This window comes from Anser brachyrhynchus, assembly GCF_964034855.1.
Source record: "Anser brachyrhynchus genome assembly, chromosome: 1".
NCBI lineage: Eukaryota > Metazoa > Chordata > Aves > Anseriformes > Anatidae > Anser > Anser brachyrhynchus.
In genome coordinates this window covers 55173856-55195288 of record NC_137694.1, presented here as the reverse complement: position 1 = coordinate 55195288, position 21433 = coordinate 55173856, and the positions used below count along the sequence as shown (strand labels likewise).

The following is a 21433-nucleotide window of genomic DNA, read 5'->3' as shown; positions in this document are numbered from 1 at the left end:
AAAACAGTGGCCAAAAAGCCTCCTATGTACGAGCGAGCCCCATGTATGCACGCACCGGGGGGGGGGGGGGGCGGCCCAGGCGGTTATGAAACCAGCTTGCCCAGTCAGGATAATTCACGTACCGCTGTGGGAGGGACGGGAGAGATAAACAACATGCGGGGAGCCGGGAGGGCAGGGAGGATGGCTTAAAATGCAGCTTCCCGGCATGCCCCGCTGGATTAGTTCAGCATCTCAGCACAGCTCCTCTGCGATTCTTATGCAAGGGGGTTCTCTGCAAGGGACAGCCTGTCCTCGCCGGCTGAGCGCCAGGCACGGGGCACCGATTAACAAAAGGCCATCTCACCACGCGGCCCACGCGGCCGAGGGCGAGAGGCAGCCGGGGACCGGCTCCCTGCGACAGCCGAGGATCGTGGGGGGGTTTCGCGCTCTTGGGCAGGTCGCTGGCCAAGGCACACGGTGTAACTGCTCGGCCCCCAGCAGCCTGCAGCTAAGTGGTGGCCGTGCTTTGCATGTGTTTAACCAGCTGACCATTTCAGTGACTGCAGCGCTGGGACATTCGAACAACTCCATCCACGCACCGCAGCCGGGGACCCTAATATTACCAGGTCCCAGGTCTCAAGACGTGCTATTTCAAATTCGGGGCCGGCACCAAAATAATCCTGCTAATTTCAGAGGCCAAAAGGTTTTAAAGCTCAAATATCCAGTGTCTGACAGACTATTTCAGGACGGTGTTTGTGTCCATCCTGCATTTCTTCGTGGGCACCAGGGCAGTGAAATCACATCACTCCACTTAGCAGCACGCATTTCCTCTTCCCACGCTGGCCTGATCTGAGTAGCTTGTCACTCGGGGTCTGCCCAGAGAGCAGAGGGGTTGTCCCCACTGGATGCTTCCTTCTGGAGGGGACGTGTTCAAAGGTAAGGAAATGACTAATGGCCCATTGACTGCTCTCCTCTTGTTGCTTTTCTCAGGAACTGGGAGAAGCCCAGGAGCAGAGACTCCTTACGGTTTGCAAGCCAGGCTACCATTACCTTATGTCCTGAGGGGATACAAAAAGGTCGGTTGCCAGAAGAGCTCCTAGGGCACTGAAAGCCCTGCAAGCTGTACACCAGCCACCATGCTGGCCAGGACACGTCCCAGCGGGGCATTTCTCCACTACCACGCAGTTTCACAGCTGCCTGGGGCAGGGGAAAGGCAGCATTATCCTCCTGCCCCATAAGATGCGTGTGCCACGCCAAGGGACTGAGTAATGGAAATGTGGGGAAAAAATGTGAAATGCTGAGCATCTGCAACCAGCCAGCTTGCAGAGGTGACAACTGAAGGGACAGGCAGGTGGCCGGGCAGTGACCAGAAAGACCTGGCTCTGAACCCAGGTTTTCTCTGCACAACTTCCCCGGGCTGGCACAGCTTTGCCCGGAGAAGAAATCAAAGTGGCGGTGTACATCTGAACGGCACTCAAAGCCAGTGGGCGCTCTGTGAAAGCTGCTGAGGTTTTACAGAGCTGATAGTTGATAGAGCTGTCCCCAGCCAGCCTGACCTTTGCTGCAGGTTGAAGGACCAGGCTGGGAAAACGCTGGCACCCCGGTGCCCGTCCTTCCAGAGCGGGCGTTGTCTGCAGGATGGGAAGGGGAACATCCCCAGCCCCTGCACCCCGTCCCGCACCACCCCATCCCGCACCCCCGGGGGTGTCCCCAGCCCGGTGCGGCCCCGCAGCCGCTGGAGGAGCGGGGAGAGGCAGGGTGCGAGGCTCGCTTTCATCCCTAGGTGGTGCTCTGAGGACAGCCAAGTGCCGCAGCATCCCCGCTCCGGCTCCCGCAGAGCTCCAGGGGGCTGGGGAGGGCTGCACCCCCCAGCAGAGCCCCCCCAAGGGCTGGGCACAGCCCCTGTGGCACCTCGCTGCCACCTCAGCTCCTCTGCTTTGCACCCCCAGCCTGCGCAGCCCCCCTGGCTGAGGGACCCCAAGTCGCAGGTGGCTGCACCCAAGGGTCCCCTGCCCACCCCGCTGCTGGGCGCCCACCCTGCCGGGTGCCCCCCATGCGATGCGCTGAGCTCCCCCCCGACCCCACAAACTGCCCTTTCACCTCTCCCCCTCCTGCTCAGCCCAGCTTTCCCCTGTCCCATCTTCCCAGCTCGAGCACAGGCCTCCCGCCGCGGGGGGTTTCCGATAGTGGCACTCCATTAGGGCCCAGCTCCGCGCTCACCCCAGGCAATGGCAAAATTCCCATTGACTTAGCAGGGGCAGGAGCGAGCCCTTAATGGCCTGGGAAGAAGGGGAAGAGGCATTTTGCAGCGCAGAGGTCACAAGCCCGCGTGCAGCCGGCTGCTCTCCGCTCCGGGACACAACGGAAGCGGAGCTGGGTGCAAAAAAAAAAAAAATGCAGGTTTCTTCAGAAACGAGAACATTTTCAACGTGATTTCCCGACCACGGAAATCCAGACCCATTTTCTCCCTGTTTGAAACTATTATCGTGTTCCTTGACAATATTTTTAGCCGCGGTCATGTATCAAAAACGTTTCGCTGAGCAAGTTTTGGGGTGAGCTGAAAGGTGCCAACGACGGTCTCTTTTCAAAAGGGTTGGCTAAAAGTGTCACCAAAAATAAACATGAAACAAGTTGCTCAAGTGTCATTTAAAACAACAACAATGTTCATCTGAGAGCTGGCAGGAGCCAGAGCGGCATAGTTAGCTGTCATGGGGTGCAGGATCTGAGCCAGTGCCTGGATCTCATTCATAGGGGAAAAAGCCCTTCCTCTCCCCATTAGCTTTCTGAGGTTTGAATAGCTTTCAACAACAAGCCAAGCCCCAACAAGCATTGCAGATACAATCCCTCCATCAGGCCTTGCAGGAGCGAGGGAGCACACAGAGGTGTCTTCTCTGGAGAGCACAGGACCAGAAGGCATCCCCTACCTGAAGGGCAATGCTCCACACATCATACACAGCAGCACCCTGTCCTAAACCCCATCTGTATTTGTCTGCGAACGGCTGGGCGAGCCGATTTGCAGACCCCCTTAAAAGCCTTCTCTATGGCAAACAGCCCTCCACGGTGGATTCTGCTGGTGGCTTTTTGTGGGCCGTGTAAAGGAGCCCCCGGCATCTAACCCCAGAGGCGCTTGTCGCGATGAATGCTGCTGTTGCACAAGGTTTGTGAGCCTGTGGCTGGGTGTTCATGGGGTGCGGTTGTGGTGTAGGGCGGTTTATGCCCACATGTGACGTATGCGTGTGTTCCTGGGCACGAGTACTTGATGATTTGGGTGATCACAAGGAGGACGAAGGATGTACCCACCTCTGTGCATTGGCAAAGCAGGGGAAATCTCCCCCACATGTCCTCGTGGGCTGCATCCCCTTGCAGATCAGCCTCCCAGGAGCTACCAGGCTGGGGGATCTCATTGTCCCCCAGCGCTTCCCTCCCTCCCAAAGGATGCTGTACCTCGGTTGGGGGTGCCCAGCCACGTGGGTTCCCCATTTTGGGAACCATGTCCTGGGTGCTCATGTCCTCGCACACGGAGTCCTTCCCTCTCGGTCCATTAGTTTGTTTCCACTGCCATGGCCAGCGACAGGCAGCCGGCTCTGAAAGCTGTATTGAAAGCCAGGTCAATACCGGCCTCTGTTTATTCCCTCTGGGGAAAATAAATAAATAATAAAGGGAGGGAGGGAGGGACTTTGTTAATTAGCAGCGGGGAGGGGAGGTGGGACAGGGACAGATGCGGAGAAATGAGGCTGGGTATCAAGCTGTACGTGGGAAAAGCCAGGAGGCACCGTGTGGGAAACAAAGGCTTCTCTTGCTTCTTGTACCAATTCTGAACTCATATCGAGATGCTGGCTTTCTGTTCTGTAGATCAGGGCTGAGATGGGACATCATTTCTTCAGCCGTTTCCCTGATAGCACATCTGTTAGGCGCCCAGAGCAGCTTCTTGAGCTTCCCATTTATCTTCCCATCCTCATATCATCTACAGTATTAAATGAGTTATCCTGCTGCTCCTAAAGGGAAAGACTCACCAAGCTTTTGTGTCTTCTGTGAAATGATAGAAAAGTGATGTTAGGTCTAGCGGCAGCTGATGCCCTCCCTTTATGTATCCCAGTTCTTACTCGTACCTAGCAATTTTGGGATGGGTGGGTTTTTGTCTTGTTTGTGTGTGTGTGTGTTGAGCCTTACATCTAGAGCGGTGTTGAGTACATCTCTGCCTCTTCATCAAGCACACCTCTGAGCCTTTCTTGGGCAAAACTCCTGTTATCTCCAAAGCAGGCAGGATTTTTTGACCCATCCTATTGGAAAATTTAATGCAAATGCATCCCTCCCTCCACACACTGTGTATGCAACATATCCTAGCCCCAGGCACACTCTTTGAGCCTCTTATGGTAGGTCTTTCCCAGAGAGGCCCAGAACAAGGGAGCCTCGAGGCACCGATGCCATACAAACAGCAAACACCAGCACTCATCAGTCTCTACACCGGGCTGCAGCCTTGGGGTCTCTCCTTCGCTTCCAAACCTCCCCCTGGGATATTAGACTTTATTAAAAATAAATAGTTACAAATTCAGTTTTACAGCTGATGGCAGCAGGGAGAAGAATGGAGGAGGTGGAAGGAGCAAGGAGAGGTTCTGCTGTCCAGTCAGGTCACTTGTCTGCCGTCCTGGCCGTGCCGTGCCGGGAGCAGTCCGGGCGTGCAAGCACAGGGCCCTGCCTCCCCTGCCAGGCGTCTCAGGGGAGAAGCAGGACGTGTGTTTCGGGAGGACCGGGAGAGCTGGGTCTGAGTCCGTGGAGCCGAGCTGCTTCTGGAGGTGACAGGCGCCAAAAGCCGAGGAGAGTGCAGAGCGGGCTACGTGCAGTGTCCTTCTCTCCTAGCTTGGCGTTTACAGTGGAAGAATATGGATTTCAGTTCTTCATCTGTTTTATGTACAAAGAAAGTCATGTGCAACAAGCAATAAACATGCAAGCAAACCCCTCCCTCCAGAGCCTTCCCCGCTCCCTCCAGGAGTCCTAAACTCTCCTGTCCATCCTCATCTGGTCAGGGCTTAGGTATCACCACTCCTCTCCTCGTGACAATCGTGACTCTTGATAACCACGGGGCCTGCCCACGTTGGGAGGGGCCAGAAAGTCTGTCATTGTCTCAGCCGCAGAAACAATTTCGGGGGGTCCCAGCCTGCCCGTTGAGGGCACGGACTCCTGTCGCCTCTCCAGAGATGAGAAACCAGGCGTGCTCCTCTCCTGTCTCTGGGCAGGCAACGGGTCCTCGCACAAGCTGCACACCCCGGAAGGATCGTGTATCCTAACTCCTCTTCCAGGCGGTATAACTTCATGGGATAGGGAGTATATCAGAGCAGCTCCAGGCCTTGATGTACTCAGGTGTTGAGAGGTGGTCACGGGCGGGTTGTTTTTTTTTTGGTGGGCGAGGGACTTATCCGGCTACGTACGGGTGCAGAACAAAGGAGGAGATGGTGGGCAACGGGTGTAGCACGGGGAGGTTGGAGGAGTTAGATGGCTGACTCCCTGCGGTACGAGATTGTGTCTAGGGGCAGAGTTGCCTGGAGCCGCTCCAGGTCCAGGTGGCTTCCAAAATCCATCATCTGGATGACGCCTCCCTCTTCCTTGGTGCTGCCACCTAATGCCACACCCACTTCATCATCATCTTCATCTTCGTCTTGACTGACAAGAGCCAGCTCGTTCTCATAGCAGAAGGCACTGGGAGGTGGAGGAGAAGGTAGGATAGTCATCTTGCTTTCTTGCAGCTCCCGGGCAGAGCAGCAAGGTGTGCCAGCTACCTCATAGGTCTTGTGAAAGCGCGAATAATCCACTTTGTAGTGGTTCTTCTCCTCAAACACGACTGGTTCAAAACGGTGACCCCAGAGTATTTCACTTGCGAGGTAAGAGCTTCGTGCCTGAGTGGTCATGGCCGTGGCTTCCACCATCCCCTCCAGGATAACAACAATCTCAAAGTTCTCCGTCTCCAACTCCTCCTTGCCAATCCCATAGAGTGGGCTCTCCTCATCGATCTCATGAACAATAATAATGGGCGAGACCAAAAATATACGATCGAGGCCCACATCATAGCCTACATTGAGGTCCCGCTGGTCCAAGGGTAGGTATTCCCCTTCCTCTGTCATGTAGGGCTTGATGAGCTGGGCTCGGACGTGGGCCTCCACAATGTGGCTCCTCCTCAGGTTGCCCACTCGCCACATGAGGCACAGTTTGCCATCCCGCACGGAGATGACCGCGTGGTGACTGAAGAGGAGAGTCTGGGCCCGCTTCTTGGGCCTTGCCATCTTGGCCATGATGGTGCCAATCATGAAGGAGTCAATAACGCAGCCCACGATGGACTGGACCACGACTGCCATGATGGCCAGCGGGCACTCCTCAGTCACGCAGCGGAAGCCGTACCCGATGGTTGTCTGTGTCTCCACTGAGAAAAGAAAAGCCCCCAGGAAGCTGTTCACGTGCATGATGCAGGGCTTGAGGAGAGAGGGGCCACCTCCCACCGCCGGTGCGTTGAGGTCGCCATGGAAGAAAGCGATGCACCAGAAGAGGAAGCCGAAGAAGAGCCAGGAGACCAGGAAGGCGGCGGAGAAGATCATAAGCATGTACCGCCAGCGCGTGTCCACGCAGGTGGTGAAGATGTCGGCCATGTAGCGCTGAGACTTGTTGCTCAGGTTGGCAAAGTAGACGTTGCACTGGCCGTTCTTCTTCACGAAGCGGTTGCGGTGCTTCCGCCGGGGGGCATGGCCCTTCCCGTTCCGGCTGTGCCCGTTCATGCTGCCCAGCGCGGAGACCTTGTGTCCATCCTCTTCGGTCGAGACGATGCTGTACCTGGAAGAGAAGGGACAGGCAGAGAGATACGTGAAGAGCAACATGCTGGCCCTGGCGTTATATAAGGCTGGGCGTTTCTATTTTCTCCTCTGCTCTCCTCACCGACTCCATTGTGCGTTGGTGACAATGTTTATACACTTCCTGCGCTCAGGACAACTCAGTTGCCACAGCAACGAGCGTGGCTCCCAGCATCCCGCATCCGAAGCCAAAGGTGTAATTTGGAGATCAACAACCAAAGCACTGGCAGTTTCCCTGGGAGAAACTCCCCTCTCTGGGGAGCCTTTGTCCTCCCTGCTCCCCTCCGTCATGGATGGCACCGTTGCACCTCTCCTCGCTGCCAGGAGAAGGCAGCTTCTGAGTGCTTATATGCTGCTGGGTCTAAAGTCGCAGACGCTCCTTAAAGGCGTGATGGCAGAAGATGCTCTGAGCACTGAGGAGATTAAGCTGCCTCTCCCCGAGTGCACAGACCCACCGAGACCACTCTGCCCTCGTCACCATGGCCTCCCAGGACCACTTGGGCTGGCAGTGCCTCCCTCCCACCCCATCACGTTGACAGGTTTGCTGGATCCCTCCAGCATGGCCACCATCCCCCTGGTGCCAAGTGCTCCGTGCTTAAACAGGGTGTTTTCTTCAGGGCAGCCTAACAGCTCCAGCACCATCTGCCATCCTCATCTCATTGGAAAGGGGACGCGGGGCTTCTGCAGTCCTGCTGAAATTGGCAATTTCTGGGCCAGGGCAAGTGTCCAGCACTGCATTGGTACTTTGCTTCTCCTCTGCAGCAGCCAACCCTGATGAGAGCCAAGATCTCCCCCCACATATGGCGCGTTTCAGATTGGAGCCAGAGAAAAGAGCCATAACTTGGAGCAGGAAAGCCCCCGGCAGGTATTTTGAGAATATAATGAGAGATGGGCTGAAGGTAGAGCCTGAGGGACCAGATGAGGCTGCCCAGACCACCTGGTGCAGCAATGGTCCTTGAGATGAAGGCTACTCACCGGTTGACTCGGACGCTGCCCATGGCTCGCTGTATCATCGGGTGTCGGGGGCCAGGGGAGCTCGGAGAGCGTGGGATCTCATGCAGCGGCACTCACGCGGGACCGAGCGGCTCTAGGTTTCACCTCTGGCCAGCTGAGGCCCATGCTGTCATCGCCATTGCTCCTGGGCGTGTGCCTTACAGAGAAGGACAGAGCAAAACTCCGTCAAAGCCCCCCCGAAAGCACCCATGCTGGGTGTGTGGAGGGTTTACAGCTCCCAGAGGGGCCTGGTGGTGCCGGGGGACACCACACCACAGCTCTGCTCTGGCAGGTGAAGGGCCTGGTTGACCCACGGCCCACAGCCCCCAGCCCAGGTAGAGGTGCTGGCAGGCTGGTCACCGCTCTCCAGATCAAGGACACGACAGCTGAGCAGCTTGCAGGGCCCCTGCCCTGAGCCAATATATTAATATCATAGCTTACACGAGGGCGAGAGCTCAGCCAGTCTAAATACCCCGCACACAAGGACTAACGAAGCACGGACACACGCGGCGGTCCTCAGGGATCTCCGTCAGCCCAGCCTGACCCAGAGGGCATTTAATTCCAGGGAGTGCAGAACATCCCCCCACACACACCAATTTAAAGATGGGAAGAAAAGCAAGTGGGCAAGTGGGAGAGCCAAAAAGGAGAAGTGATGCAAAGGAAGAGCTTAGGGGTAGCCAAGCAGAAGCCGGTTAGAGCAAACAGACCTTGCGACATACCACGCTCGCTGCGGGGAGGACGTCCAGCGGATGTTATGTCCCGACCCGGTCCTCCCTGAACTGAAGGACTGGGACACCGAAGACTCGAGAGCAGACCTATCCCGCCTACCCAGAGCTGCTGGGAAGTGAAACGCAGCGAGGGGGGTAATGACTCACAGATTAGGAAGGGCTTTGTACACCCATGCTAATCCTGCACTGTAACCTTTGGATTACAGCAGCCGGCGCAGAGCACACAGCGTAGACACGGCCAGCCAGTTTGCTTCCTCCCAGCCTCACCGATGAGCAACCAGCGGTTGCCATATCTCGGTCAAATACAAGGATTTCTGGGTCAAACCCAATGTTTAGAGCTTGCTGCAAGAGCGGGGTTTTGTGTGGCTAAGGGTGACCGCCACCTTTCCTGACTTAGGAGCACAGACTGGATGGCAGCAAGGAAGGAGCTCCGGACATCACCTCTGATGTGCAGGCACTGCCGTTGCCATGTCTGTGATGAAGGTTAATCAGCAGTCCCTTCCCCAGAGGCCAAGGTTACTGAGGCAGCTGAAGGCCTGTGGCAACACAACCAGGGCCGTTCAGAGCAGGGACACTACGGGACCATGAGACAGCAGCAGCCTTGTAGTTCGCCACTTACCATGTAGAGGTAAAAGTGAATTTTTGTTCCACAAAATTCCCGTCAGGAAAAACCATGATGCTGAACTCTGCCAGCACCCACCCCTCAGCACCCTACAGCATCCAACTGTTTAAGAAGGGTCCCTTTGGCCAGACATGGAAAATTCCGGTGTGCAGCTGGATAACTTACAGCAGAAACTGGGGTGGGTAACCTAAATTGGTCAGAAATCTTGAGGGATGACTAGGTGACCAAGAAAGGTCACTTTGTGCCCACAGGTGGTCCCAAAAGGATAAAGCTAAGCCACATCTTTGTTGATTACATGGTGAGTTTGGACAGTGGGGTCCTGCCTTCACTTCTTCAGCAGGTGGCAAGGGTGGGCGATTCAGGGATGCTCCTCTCCACCACATCCTCCCCAGCCTCTGCTTTCCCTGGCCGCAGAAATAGGTGCACAAGTTCCAAAGAGACTTCGTATTTCAGGGCCGGGCAAAATGCTGGCTCCACACGAAGAGGAAGGAGGACCCGAGGAACATCTGCCCTCTGAAGCTGTGAGCAGCAGCACCCAGACCTCCGCTCCTTACCTGCCCCAGCTCACCAAGAAGGGGCAAAGGGAAGGGATGAAATGCAGGTACAAGGGCTGTGCTCATCCCCCGTTCAGCTAAGCGAAGGGATGTGTTTAGGAGAACCACATCCCCTGCTGCTGAGCACATGGGAGCCCAAGTCAGCTCTTGCGCAGGCCCACCACAGCTGTGCCTTGCAGCTCAGAGCCTGGGGAGTGCTTGTTTCTGGCTCCACTGTGCCAAAACATATACAGCAGTACCCATAATTCATAATTAACCACAAGGAAAGCGTTTCTATGAAGAATAAAGGCTACCAAGATGAACGCACGCAGCCCAGCACATGAGAGCAAACATTTTTAGTGTAGGCTGTGGTGGGACACACGTGGCCTCAGTCTGCACGCTCCCCCGCGGGACCCCCACAGCGTTTCGTTCATAGGTCTTTCTCTTCTTCAGCGTCCGAAATTTTGCCTGTAGACTTAAGGAGCTCAGCAACAAAGTTCAGTGACTCTGCTCCAGAGACCAGCTGTCTGATGGACAAGTTCGCACCCGATATTATCTTGTGGAGGCTCTGCAAGGCAAAGTCTATGTTGTGCTTCACCGCCCCCAGGTCCGTGGTCTGGCCTGCTCTCAGGTTTTCGTTCTCCGCCTTGGAGGTCTCCAGCTCCCCCTGGAGAACAATCATCTCCTGCTTCAGCCTCTCCACGTGGCTTTCCGCCTCCAGAGCCCGCTGGGTCATGAGCTGGAGGCTCCGCTCGGCCTGCTGGACGAGGGACTGCAGCCCTTGGGCCTCTCTCTCCTCTTTGACCAGGCTGGCCTTCAGCCGCCTCTCCAGGCTGCGCACCGTGCACGCCTGGCTCTCCAAGGAGCTCTGCATGCTCCTGACCATCCTCCTGAGCACGTTGTTCTCGTCCCGGAGCACTTTGTAGGTCAGCTGCAGGGAGGGGAGCTCCCTGTCGCCGACGGCCTCCTCCTGCTGCATGTGGGGCTCTGCTGCCCTGCCGTGCTCCGGGTAGGCGAGGTACGGGTCGCTGGCGTGGGCCCACAGGGCGAACGCATCCGGGTGCTTGCTGGTGCCGTGCTGGAGCGAGTCGTAGGGGCCGCACGGTGACGAGCCGGCAGCGTGGGACACGTGCGGCCTTCGGTGCACGGGGAGGTGGTAGGTCCTGGTCCAGCTGTCGTCCTCCTCCTCCGACAAGCTGCCAGACATTTCCGTCCCTTTGTAAAACGGCTCCTGAAACTCCTGAGCGTCCTCCTCGAGCTCCAGTGCGTGCCTGGCCAGCCTCTTGGCGTACATTCTGTTTTTCTCGCCATCTTTCACCACGCAGGAGTGTCTGGGCTTTAAGGGGAACGGGATGGGGACGGGCCCGCCCGGATCCTCCAGCTGACTGTCACCAGAGCTGTCGCGGCTCTTGTGCTGGAGCGGAGGATGCATGGAGTGGCAGGCGTACCTGTAATCGTCGTTGTCACCGTTGTCATCATCATCATCATCATCTTCCAGGTCTTGAGGCTCCGGGCAGGCCCTCTCCATCGCCCCGGAGACGCCAAGCGGCCGCGACATTTTCAGGGCTGCAGGGAACGGGAGGATCCGAACTGCCCTGAGCCCCGGTCCCGCAGGCAGGTGGCACCTGCCCCGTGCCAACCTCTGCAGCCTCGGTGACACCGGCGGGGGACCAGGCGGTCACCGAGGCCCCTCCATTCAAACCAGCAGGGTGTTCGGGTGCGCGCGGTGGGGAGCGGAGGCGGCAGGGAGGGGAGGACCAGGCATCTCTGTCTTTGCTAGGGGGGGCACAGGAACCACCTCGGTCTGTGATGTCACTGCGCAGCTTCCCTGCCCGCTGTGATGTCACGACGAGAATGTGAGGAACCCAGCAGCTGCACAAGTGCTTTTTGGTATCGGGGTCCCGCAGAGCCCACCCAGCACGGGGATGCTGTCGGTGGGTGGAGAGGAGCTGGCAAAGCGACCCGAAACCTCTCGCGGTGCACGGGGAGAGGGATCGGTGGCCCTGGGCAGGCAGCGCGGGGATGGAGACATCTCTGGCAGCAAGAGCAGGCTGCTGGCGTGTTGCTGCCAGCGCTGGCACCAGGCAGGGGAAGGGGACAGGGCTGGCGAAGCAGGAGCGTGCCGCGCAAAGCCGCAGTCGGGGGCACGGAGGCTGATGCGGGGAGAGGATGGAGGGCAGGGACAGAGCACGAATCGGGCTTTAATAAAGACAGGCACCTGGCTAATTCCGTCAGCAACCTGGCAATCGCCGAGCCACGTAAAGTCCACCCTGCCGGCGGCCTCAGCCCGCTGCGCGGGGACACCGCAGCCGTCCCCTCCGGACAGCCCCTCGAGCATCCCGCGGGGCACCTACCTCGGTCACCGGTGGGCGGCTGGGGACACCGAGGCTGCCCTTGCTGCCTCCTGCGAGGCAGGAGGAGCCGAGCGTGGCTGCCGGCAGCCGAGCGGCAGCAGCGCTTTGGGCAGGGCATTGGCCCCGCGGGCTGGCCGCAGACGGGTCCGCGCTGCGCTGCTGCCGCCCCGCTCCGTCCCCTGCTGCCAGCTGGCAGAGGGACCGCTCGTACTGCCGGCCGCCACAGCCTCGCAGCCGCACGAGCCAGGAGACGGATGGAAATAAACCCGCTCACCGCTCCCAGCCCCACGCACCCCTGAGGATGGGACGGCCCTGCCGGTGCAATGGGCTCCCCAAGGTCAGGGGTCGTGCCACCAGCTCTCCCCGTGCTCCTCAGCATCCTCCCCACCATCCACGCCAAGGGGACGCCGAGGGGTCCCATTCCTCCCCCAAGACCTAAAACATGAGTGGGATGAAGTGGGAGGGGGCTCGAGGATGTCCCCAGCAAAAGGGGGTGACATTCATGGCCTCAAGTGGCTTGGTCGTACAGACCAGGGGAGGAAAGCCTGTCTGAAGGCAGAAATGCAAATCCCCTTCCCACGGGAACGTGCCCAGGGAGCTGGTCCTGCCTCCAGGGACCCATGTGGAGATGGGGCAAACCGGAGGGTTGGTTGGTGGTGATTCCTGAGGACGCCCTCGGTGGGCACAGCGTGGGGGCAGTGGCAGCCCCTGCAGCCAGGCGGGTGGGAGTGCAGGGCCAGCAGACCGGTCCTGTCCCTCCCTGCAGCCTGCCCTCCTTCCCAGCCGCTCCCCATCTCCTGTGCCATCCACCTGGCGATGCTGGGAGCACCACGGCCGTGCCACAGGTGCCCCAGGACACACCATGCTCTTTGCTTTATTGGCACAAGCCATTGTGCCAGGCCCCGAGCGCACCAGCTTGGTCCATGGTGCTTGTCACTTCCCCTTTCTGAGGGATCCGGAGGCTGACAACACCGGCAGCACGCATGGCACCAACACGACGCCTCCATCGCTTGATCCCGTGCTCCTGGTGCAGTGCCTGGCTCGTCCCAGGTTTCCTCCATCCCCTGCCGGAGTGGCTCATATTTGTCAATCTTCCCTCAGCTCCGCGGCGGAGCAGCCTCATGAAGCAGAACAGACAAGTCCACGCCGAAGCACTCCCCCACTTCTCTTTTTATAACAACCGTATCTGGCGCTCCAGGACGTACACTGCGAACGACGACGGCGATGGAAAAATCCCATGGTATTTTTACGCTTTGCTTTATCTGGAGCCGTCTGGCAAATGTTTCCTTCCCGTCTGTGGTCACTGCCTCTCCGACGGTGGCCGCTGCCTTGTACTTTTTCTCCCCTTCACCTGCTGCTCCCTTCGGGGATCGGGACCCCGGCCTTGGGCAGAGCCCAGCAGACCTGCAGCCGCTTCCATTTTTTCCTCTCCACCCCCTTTGTGGCTCCAGCCGGGGAGCTCCCGGTCCTCCCAAATCCTCACGGGGTCAACGGCAGTGCTCGGAGGGCAGCAGGGTGCCGCGGGGATGTGCTGCGTGGGCTCTGCAAGTTCTCCTCGGCCCCACTCCTCCGTAGCGTGGCTGCCGTGCGGGAGAGCAAGAGGCAAGTGGTGTAGGGCAGGTGAGGGGAGGAAGCTGGAAGCAGCTCCATGCCATTTTTATATACACACTGCTGCCTTTTCCTTCAATAATTATAAATAGATCAAGTTGGTGCCAGCAGTCCCCATCTGCCCCGCAAGGCACGGCGAGCTGACCAGCTCCTCGGCGCGACCTGCTCTCCCCAGGGGGCTTTGTGGATGTGCCTGTGCCCGGGTTATGTTTTGGGGTGGAGTGAGAGAGGGGATTTTTCCCCCCTGAGAAGCCCTGGAGCCTGGGCATGGGTAATATGAAAACAAAACAAAATGATTTGAAGTTAAACCATCTCAGTGTGTGACTCAGAGCTATTCATAGCTCTCCGAAGCCAGCTGCAGCAACAGAGCCAGAAGGATTCTGCCCGTATTATTATTCCAATTACCATCTGAATTAAAAGTTTGAGCAGTGATCAGCCCACATACCGACGGGAGGGGGAGAGGAGAAAGAGGGAGAGAAAGGGAGAAAACACAGATAAAAATGGGCTAGGCGCAAAGGTCCCCGGCATGACACAGCCAGCAGCAGAGGTTGCAGCATCCCCTCCCCTGGCCCCTGCCCGCTCCCACGCCTGCCCGCCCGCCACCGAGCTGCTCCCACCCATGGCACTCGTCCCCTGTCCCCTGTCCCTCCAGCACCAGGGACGAAGGCTTGGAGAGCACCGAAAAGCCTGTCACCTCCCCGCGGGAGGAAACCCTGCTCTTACACCCAGCCCTGGCTCAAACAGGAGGCGCCAGGGATGGGCACTCGCTCTCCTTGTAGCTGCAGAGCTCCTGACCCCCTTGTTACGGGTCCTCGCCATGTCCCTGCGTCCCCACAACACTTTCGGGCTTTCCCCAGCCCGTCCTCAGTGCCACCGCCAGCCTCTGACATCCCCGTGGCCTCCTGGCGCGCGCGTGGCAGAGCCATGCAGGCTCACGGGGCCGTGGCACTGCTTTCCCCTCCTCTGCCTTAAAGTAACTATTGAAGCCCCTTTTTCTTTATTTTTCCATAATTCCCTTTTCCCGCAATTCCCTTTTTCTCTGCGCAAAGGGTGATGCAGGCTGGGATGGACGGAGAGGGTGAGAAGCCGTGCACGTTGCGGTGGGAAGGGGGCAAGGCACAGAGGCTCTGGCAAAGTGCATAGGAGGGGACAGCTCCCCAAAACGGTGACCTGGCCGAGGGGGAAGCAGGGGAGGAAGAAGAGGGGATGAAGGCAGGGAACAGGCAGCGGAGGGCAGGCAGGGGCAGGGCAGAGGGGATGCCGCACGGGCACGGGATGCTCGTTGCGTCGAGGCTGGCCGGGGAGAGGGGCCGGGGTCTTTTCTTGGTGTCTTTGGCAGGGGACGGCGTGGGGGGTGCCGCCTCCCTCGTTTTCACACAGCGCCAGGCTCCTGCTGGAGCTTTTCGGGAGAAATGTTGCCATAGAAATAAAGCAGCGGGACGGACGGCTGGGGCAGGCCCTCCGCCACGGCGGCGGTGCTGGCACGGGTGGGGTGGGCGCGGAGGACCCCCCGCCAGCCGGGGGACCGGCATCTCTGCCAAAAACAGGCAAAAACTGCTGGGTCGGGGAGCAAAGCCAGTGCCCTCGACACCCCTCGTCAAAGCGCAGCGCCTTTGGGATCCTGCACAACCCGCGCCACACGCACGGAGCGAGCGCGAGCAAGGGGCCGGCGCGTTTGTGAGCAGCGGATCGATCACGAAGACACGCGGCCATCTATCGATCCCCGGCCGCCGTCGGGTTAAGCGAGCCCGATGCGATAACGCAACAGACCCAATGCAATAACGCAGCGACCCAGGAAAGTGGGAACTCGCTGACGGCGGATTGCCATTAAGCGCCCCGCGCCGGCATCAGCGCTGATGTCAGCCAGGGCCAGGTGGCCGTCACCGCGTCCCCCCCGTCCCGCCACCGCCCCCATGGCCGATGCCACCCCGGGGACGTGGTGGGTGAGTGCTGAGGTTCTGGGCGGCCAAATGGCCAGGGGGACCCTGGCTTCCCCGGCCACCACCAGCCGAGGAGGGGGAGAGGAGGGAGAAGGGGAAGGCCGCGGCAGGGGAAGCGGGAGATCAGCCCTCTCCCGTTCATCCTTTCCGTTGCCGTCCCTCGCCATCCCCACCAGGCTCCCGTTTCCCTCTCAAAGCCCAAATCCCAGCTATCCTCAGTGTTATTATTGTTGTGGGCAGCCACAAACAGGGGTGGCCACGTGCTGGGGTGACTCAGGCATCGCTTCCGACGGCAAATGAAGAGGGGCACATCCCCATGGCTTCATTGAGCCGTGCTCCCTGTGCACCTCCCTGCCCCCTCCAGGCTCCTGGTGACCCCAACCTGATGGAGCCATGTGTAGGGCCGTCCTCACGCCCAGCACCTCCTCCATGCATCCGAGACCATGGGTAACCACAGAGGGGAGAAATGGCAGAGGGAAGGAACGGCAGAAGGAAGGAATGGGAGAAGGAAGAGACCCCAGAGCTTTGCCGTGGAGGAAGCCAGGGCTGGGTGATGGAGACAGGAGATTGCAATCTCCTGGGGGAGGGAGGACATCGGGGGCTGAAGGTGGCACCCAGTGGCCTGCCCATGCCACGCAAACCTGCCCACCGGCCCCACACCTGTGGGATTTCTCTGGCATTTTGCTCACGGTTTCCTGAGCTCCTTCACCCAAAACCTGCATCCAGAAGACCCTTTGCACAGGGCTTGTCTGGGACATGTTGGACCACCGCTGGCAAGACCAGCCAAGCTGGGACTCTAAAAGCTTGAACGGTCAGGTCCAGAGCCCAAAAAGCTCCACGCACAGATGGAGAGCCCACACGTCTGCTTCAGCCCCGTCTGCACCCCATTTTTTGGAGAACACATTTCCAGTGTCGTACTTCTCCAGGCTGAGGGATCGAGCCTGGACCGGCACACGCGGACGGATGCGACGGTGCAGGCTGGCCCACGGAGCAGGAGAAATAAAAGGCGAGCAGGAGCCAGCCCGAGGCAAGCAGGAGCTAAGCAAATAGTGGGAGCTGAGAACACGAACGAGTTACCTGCAAAGCGAGGGAGGTGCAGGCGGCGAGGTGAGAGGAGGAAAGTTGGGGAGGCTGACGAAGAGGTGCGCGCTCGTGCCCTCTGCCCCGGCACGCTTCGTTAGCTGTATTTACATCTGCCGTGCACACAGGCAACTTTGTTATTCACTGGCACACTCGCATGAAGCCACGCATATCTCACTAAGTTATATTTATAGCCGTTCCTCAGAGCTAGCGCGGATGAAACGAGGCAGTATTTTCGCAGGAAAAACCTTCCCGTTGTCGTGCCGGCACCGGGAGCCGCGCTCCCCAGCGCCGTCTCTTACCCGCATCCCGCCGGGGGCCGCCTGCTCGAGCCGTGGGGAGCCAGCATCAGAGGACGGGGAGAGCAGCCGGTGCCTCCATCTCACCACGAAACGCCTCAGCTCGCCTGGACGGAGGAACCCGGCAGGTTTCTCTTCAGCCCCCTCTCGCCTTCGGGCTGTTTTCTTTCCCGAGGAGCCCCTCGCTCGCCGTGCCCTGCTCCTCTCCTCCTGCCTCTGCCTCTCCTCAGCGTGCTTTGCCCTCGGGAGCGTCCATCCCACGAGCTCTGGTGCGCTCGCAGCTCGGCGACGAGTTCTGCTCTGCCCCCTCCTGCCCCTTCCCCTCCTGCCCTTCTTTTCTCCCCCTGCGCCTCCGCTGCTCCCCTGCTCTCTCCCCCAAAATTTCCGCGCCGCCTCTCCCGTTCCCCCGTCCTCCCCGCTCCACGCTGCTCCCTTTCCCTGGCTCCCTCTCCCCCTCTCTGATTGCTATGCAGGCTGTAGCTAAGAAGTCAGTAACTCCGTGGTAGGATCCAACAGCTTTCCGCTACTTTAGCCCATCCTCGCGTGTGATCTCAGAGCCATGGATACGCGCTGCGGAGCTGCCATGGGGGAGACGAGAGCGCAACCATCGGCAGCGGGAAGGGGACGGCGGGGACGGCGGGTGCCCCCCGGGGAGGAAAGCCCCAAGTTCTGCCGCCAGGCCGCGGCGAGGGGCTGCTGTCCCCATGGACGGGGGGATTTCTCCACCCGAATCCCCCGTGCCGGGCTGGGACCTCGCTCTGAGCAGGGACCCGAGTCCCCAGTGGGTGCCGAGCGTTCACCGTGGGGGATCTGCGCCAGGGAGCTCCCCGGGGGTTCCTGCTGCCTGCAGCACCTCAGGGGCTTTGGAGAGGTCACCTGCTGGGGACGAGCAGGAGAATGAGGGACAGGAGGGCAGCACGCTGCCCTGCAGGGGCCAGGAGGCCTCAGCTTGCTCTCCAGCTCCAAATCCCTACTGGAACAACACCTGGAGGGGACAGAAAAGACCAAAGCCCGCTGCTCTCCTTTGTGTCTCCTTTGGAGGCTGTGACCCCCCTCCCAAAATCACCCCCCGGCACGTGGGACACCGCCGGCACCCCCCTGCCAGCATCTGTGAGCGTGGTACCTGGAAAAGCAGCACCGGGAGGAGCAGAGGGTATTTTTAGCACCTCTCGGCGCCGATCCGCAGCTGCGAGCGGGGAGCGCAGCCAGCACCCTGCAGACAGCCAGCTCCGCTCCGCTGGGCCTGGCTGCTCCCTCCGTCCCCAGCCTCCCCGTCCCCAAGGGGACCTACCCAAGGGGTTGTTCTCCATCACCACCGGGGCCGCGGCTCTTCCCAGGGCTGCCCCCCAGCCTCCTGCTGTCACCGTGGTGGCTGCACCCCAAAAGGCGAAGCCTCCTGGCACCTTACGCACCCCTGCAGCCCTTTGGCTCACCCCAAAACCTCACCGTGGTCTTCCTAAATGAAGATGGGGAGAAACGCGCTGCCACGGCGGTTCCCTCCACCTGGGTGAAGAGCTGCAACCAGCACGCGGCGTTGGCAGGGCCATGGGGATGGACGTGGGGATGTCACACCGAGGATGTCACCAGCCCCTGGCCGCCCTCGCAGCACCGGGGTGCCGTGCCCCGGCCACCCCAGGCCCACCGGCCCCGGCAGCGGGGTGGCTCACACTCGCCACCCCCGCCCGTCTCCACCGGCACCGTCTTTAATAAGAAGCGTGGAATATTTTAGCACCTATGGAAAAGCCACCACAGACGGTGGTGGCAGCCGTTGCCAGGGAGACGGTCCCAAAAATAGCCCCACTCCGCCAACCTTTCCCGGTGCTGCTGTGGGGATGGGGGAGGCAGGGGGCAGGGGGGTGGAGGGGTGGAAGGTGGGGAGGAGGGAGGGGTGGATGGAGGGGTGGAGGGGTGGACAGAGGGATGGAGGGGTGGGTGGAAGGATGGACGATAGGAGGGATGGAAGGGTGGATGGAGAGGTGGAGGGATGGGTGGAGGGACGGAAGGAGGGAGAAATGGATGGAGAGGTGGAGGGATGGAGAAGTGAAGAGATGAATGGAAGGACGAAGGTGTGTATGGAGAGGTGGAAGAAAGAGATGGATGGGTGGATGGATGGATGGAGGAAAGGTGGGTGGGTGGGTGGGTGGATGGATGGATGGAGAATTGGGTGCATGGATAGATGGATGGAGAATGGGATGCATGGTTGGATGGATGGATGGGTGGATGGATGGATGGATGCAGAAGAGGTGGAAGGAAGGAAGGAAGGGAGGATGGGAGGATGGGAGGATGGGAGGAAGGAAGGAAGGAAGGAAGGAAGGAAGGAAGGAAGGAAGGAAGGAAGGAAGGAAGGAAGGAAGGAAGGAAGGAAGGAAGGAAGGAAGGAAGGAAGGAAGGAAGGAAGGAAGGAAGGAAGGAAGGAAGGAAGGAAGGAAGGAAGGAAGGAAGGAAGGAAGGAAGGAAGGAAGGAAGGAAGGAAGGAAGGAAGGAAGGAAGGAAGGAAGGAAGGAAGGAAGGAAGGAAGGAAGGAAGGAAGGAAGGAAGGAAGGAAGGAAGGAAGGAAGGAAGGAAGGAAGGAAGGAAGGAAGGAAGGAAGGAAGGAAGGAAGGAAGGAAGGAAGGAAGGAAGGAAGGAAGGAAGGAAGGAAGGAAGGAAGGAAGGAAGGAAGGAAGGAAGGAAGGAAGGAAGGAAGGAAGGAAGGAAGGAAGGAAGGAAGGAAGGAAGGAAGGAAGGAAGGAAGGAAGGAAGGAAGGAAGGAAGGAAGGAAGGAAGGAAGGAAGGAAGGAAGGAAGGAAGGAAGGAAGGAAGGAAGGAAGGAAGGAAGGAAGGAAGGAAGGAAGGAAGGAGGGGAAACTGGAGCTCCAGGGAAGGTGAGCAGAACCTGACCCCTCTCCTGCCTGGGGATGAAGCCAATCACCAGAACCATGCCAGCAGCCCCTGGCTGGGCACCCAAGGTCCTGCTTTCCTGCCACACCACCTGAAGCCAACACGAAACCTTGAGCCCTCTCTGTCCCAGGCAGATCTGACTCCAAGTGATTAAGCAGCGAGCAGAGCACTGGACTCTTCAGCACCCACCAGGCCCCCCTACCCCTCCCTCCAACCATCCCACTGCTGTCCCCAGTGCCCCAGCACACTGATCCCGCAGCAGCGCCCAGCACAGCCCGCAGAAGCCTTCCTGGTGGCAGAAAATAAACGCTTTAGCAAGAAGGGTGCCCAGTGTGTCCCCTCTTCTCGGTGCCATCGCCTTGCAGGATGGGCAGGGTTGGGAGGAGACCCTCGACGGAGCTGCTGCCACCTGGCCCCTGTTTGAGCAAGCCTCTCAAACCGGCGCAGGCAGAGAGGGAAACCCAAAAATAGAACTAAAGGGGAAAAAAAAAAAAAAAGAAACCCAACAACCCCAAATTCCCGTTTTTAATGCCAAATCCCAGCTCGCTCTCCTCCCTGTCACCCTGGCGACATTCCTTGCAGTCGCCATGGAGACGGGAGGCATGGAGAGAGCATCACCGCGCGGGGTGGTGGCAGCGCCCGGCAGTATTTCGGGAGGCAGGGAGACACTGGGTGCGAGGTGCTTCGTGTGGCGGCAGGGAGGGAGGAGGGGAGGTTTATTTTTGCTTGCTCCCACTTGGTGTGCCAGATTATCCTTCTCGAAGCGCCCGGCGGCCGGGCGCCCCTCGCCAAGCTGGTGGTGGCCTTCCCATGAAGTCCCCGCGGTCACCTCGCCCGGCGGTTCCCGGTGCCACCGCTGGAGATCGGCTCTTGTTAGGTCTGGGGAAGGCACGAGGTGATGAGGATGACCCTCCAGCACCCGCAATGCTCTTACTGATGGCCCTCCACCGAGGAGGATCGGGTTCACCCCCTGAATGGGTCAACAAGCAAAGCACCAGAGGATGACGAGGGCTCTCAGGCGTCGTTCTCCAAGGGCTGGGAGGGGGTCCTAAATCCTCCATCCCACTCTGCGCACCCTGCCTCGTTCCCTCGCAGGTGGAAGCCCTTGTTTCTCTGCGATCCGCGGGTGTTTTCCAGCCCAACCTGCAAACGCGGCTGGAGAAGCCCGGCACGGCAGGTGCTGCAGCGGCAGGGAGGGAAAACCCACAGCCAGCGCGATGGGCAGGGAGCAAATGTATGCAAATGCATTCAGAAAGGAAGCCGGGGATGCTAATAGGCTTGTTAGTAAGCACCGGGAATAATATTTTTACGCTTTAATCATTAGGGACGCTACTCCGGGCGAGCCCAGAGGGATGCGCCCGTAAGGGAGGGAGACCTGACCGAAGCGGCTGGGGGCGAAGGCTGGGCACGGGGGGCAGCGGCTGCAGCACCCTCCTGCCCCTCTCGACACCCCGAGACCCCATGAGACCCTACTGAAAGAATAGGGCTTGTCTGGCCAAGTTTCTGGGTGCATCCAGGCTCAGTGATGGTCCCTCCCCAGTCCCCTGCCGCTAACGGGTAAAGATGGCAGCACCGACGTGCCCC

General features: G+C 59.4%; 2 protein-coding genes across 3 annotated transcripts; both read right to left on the bottom strand.

The window, feature by feature from the left end:
• Positions 1–3587: 3587 nt before the first annotated feature.
• KCNJ4 (potassium inwardly rectifying channel subfamily J member 4) lies at positions 3588–18780 on the bottom strand. 2 transcript variants are annotated; one of them, XM_080583223.1, is made up of 4 exons: positions 16973–18780; positions 16668–16783; positions 7788–7962; positions 3588–6795 (listed from the first exon to the last, which is right to left on the bottom strand). In XM_080583223.1, exons 3-4 carry the CDS (start codon positions 7823–7825, stop codon positions 5466–5468), a joined length of 1368 nt encoding a protein of 455 aa, XP_080439349.1. In that variant the 5' UTR covers positions 7826–7962; positions 16668–16783; positions 16973–18780; the 3' UTR covers positions 3588–5465. The 2 variants fall into 2 exon arrangements, with proteins under 2 accessions (XP_080439349.1, XP_080439348.1); XM_080583222.1 differs by lacking the exon at positions 16668–16783.
• Positions 10118–16353, bottom strand: LOC308191153 (endosome-associated-trafficking regulator 1-like). The gene has a single exon (XM_080583294.1). It carries the CDS (start codon positions 11244–11246, stop codon positions 10119–10121), a length of 1128 nt encoding a protein of 375 aa, XP_080439420.1. The 5' UTR covers positions 11247–16353; the 3' UTR covers position 10118.
• Positions 18781–21433: the final 2653 nt, after the last annotated feature.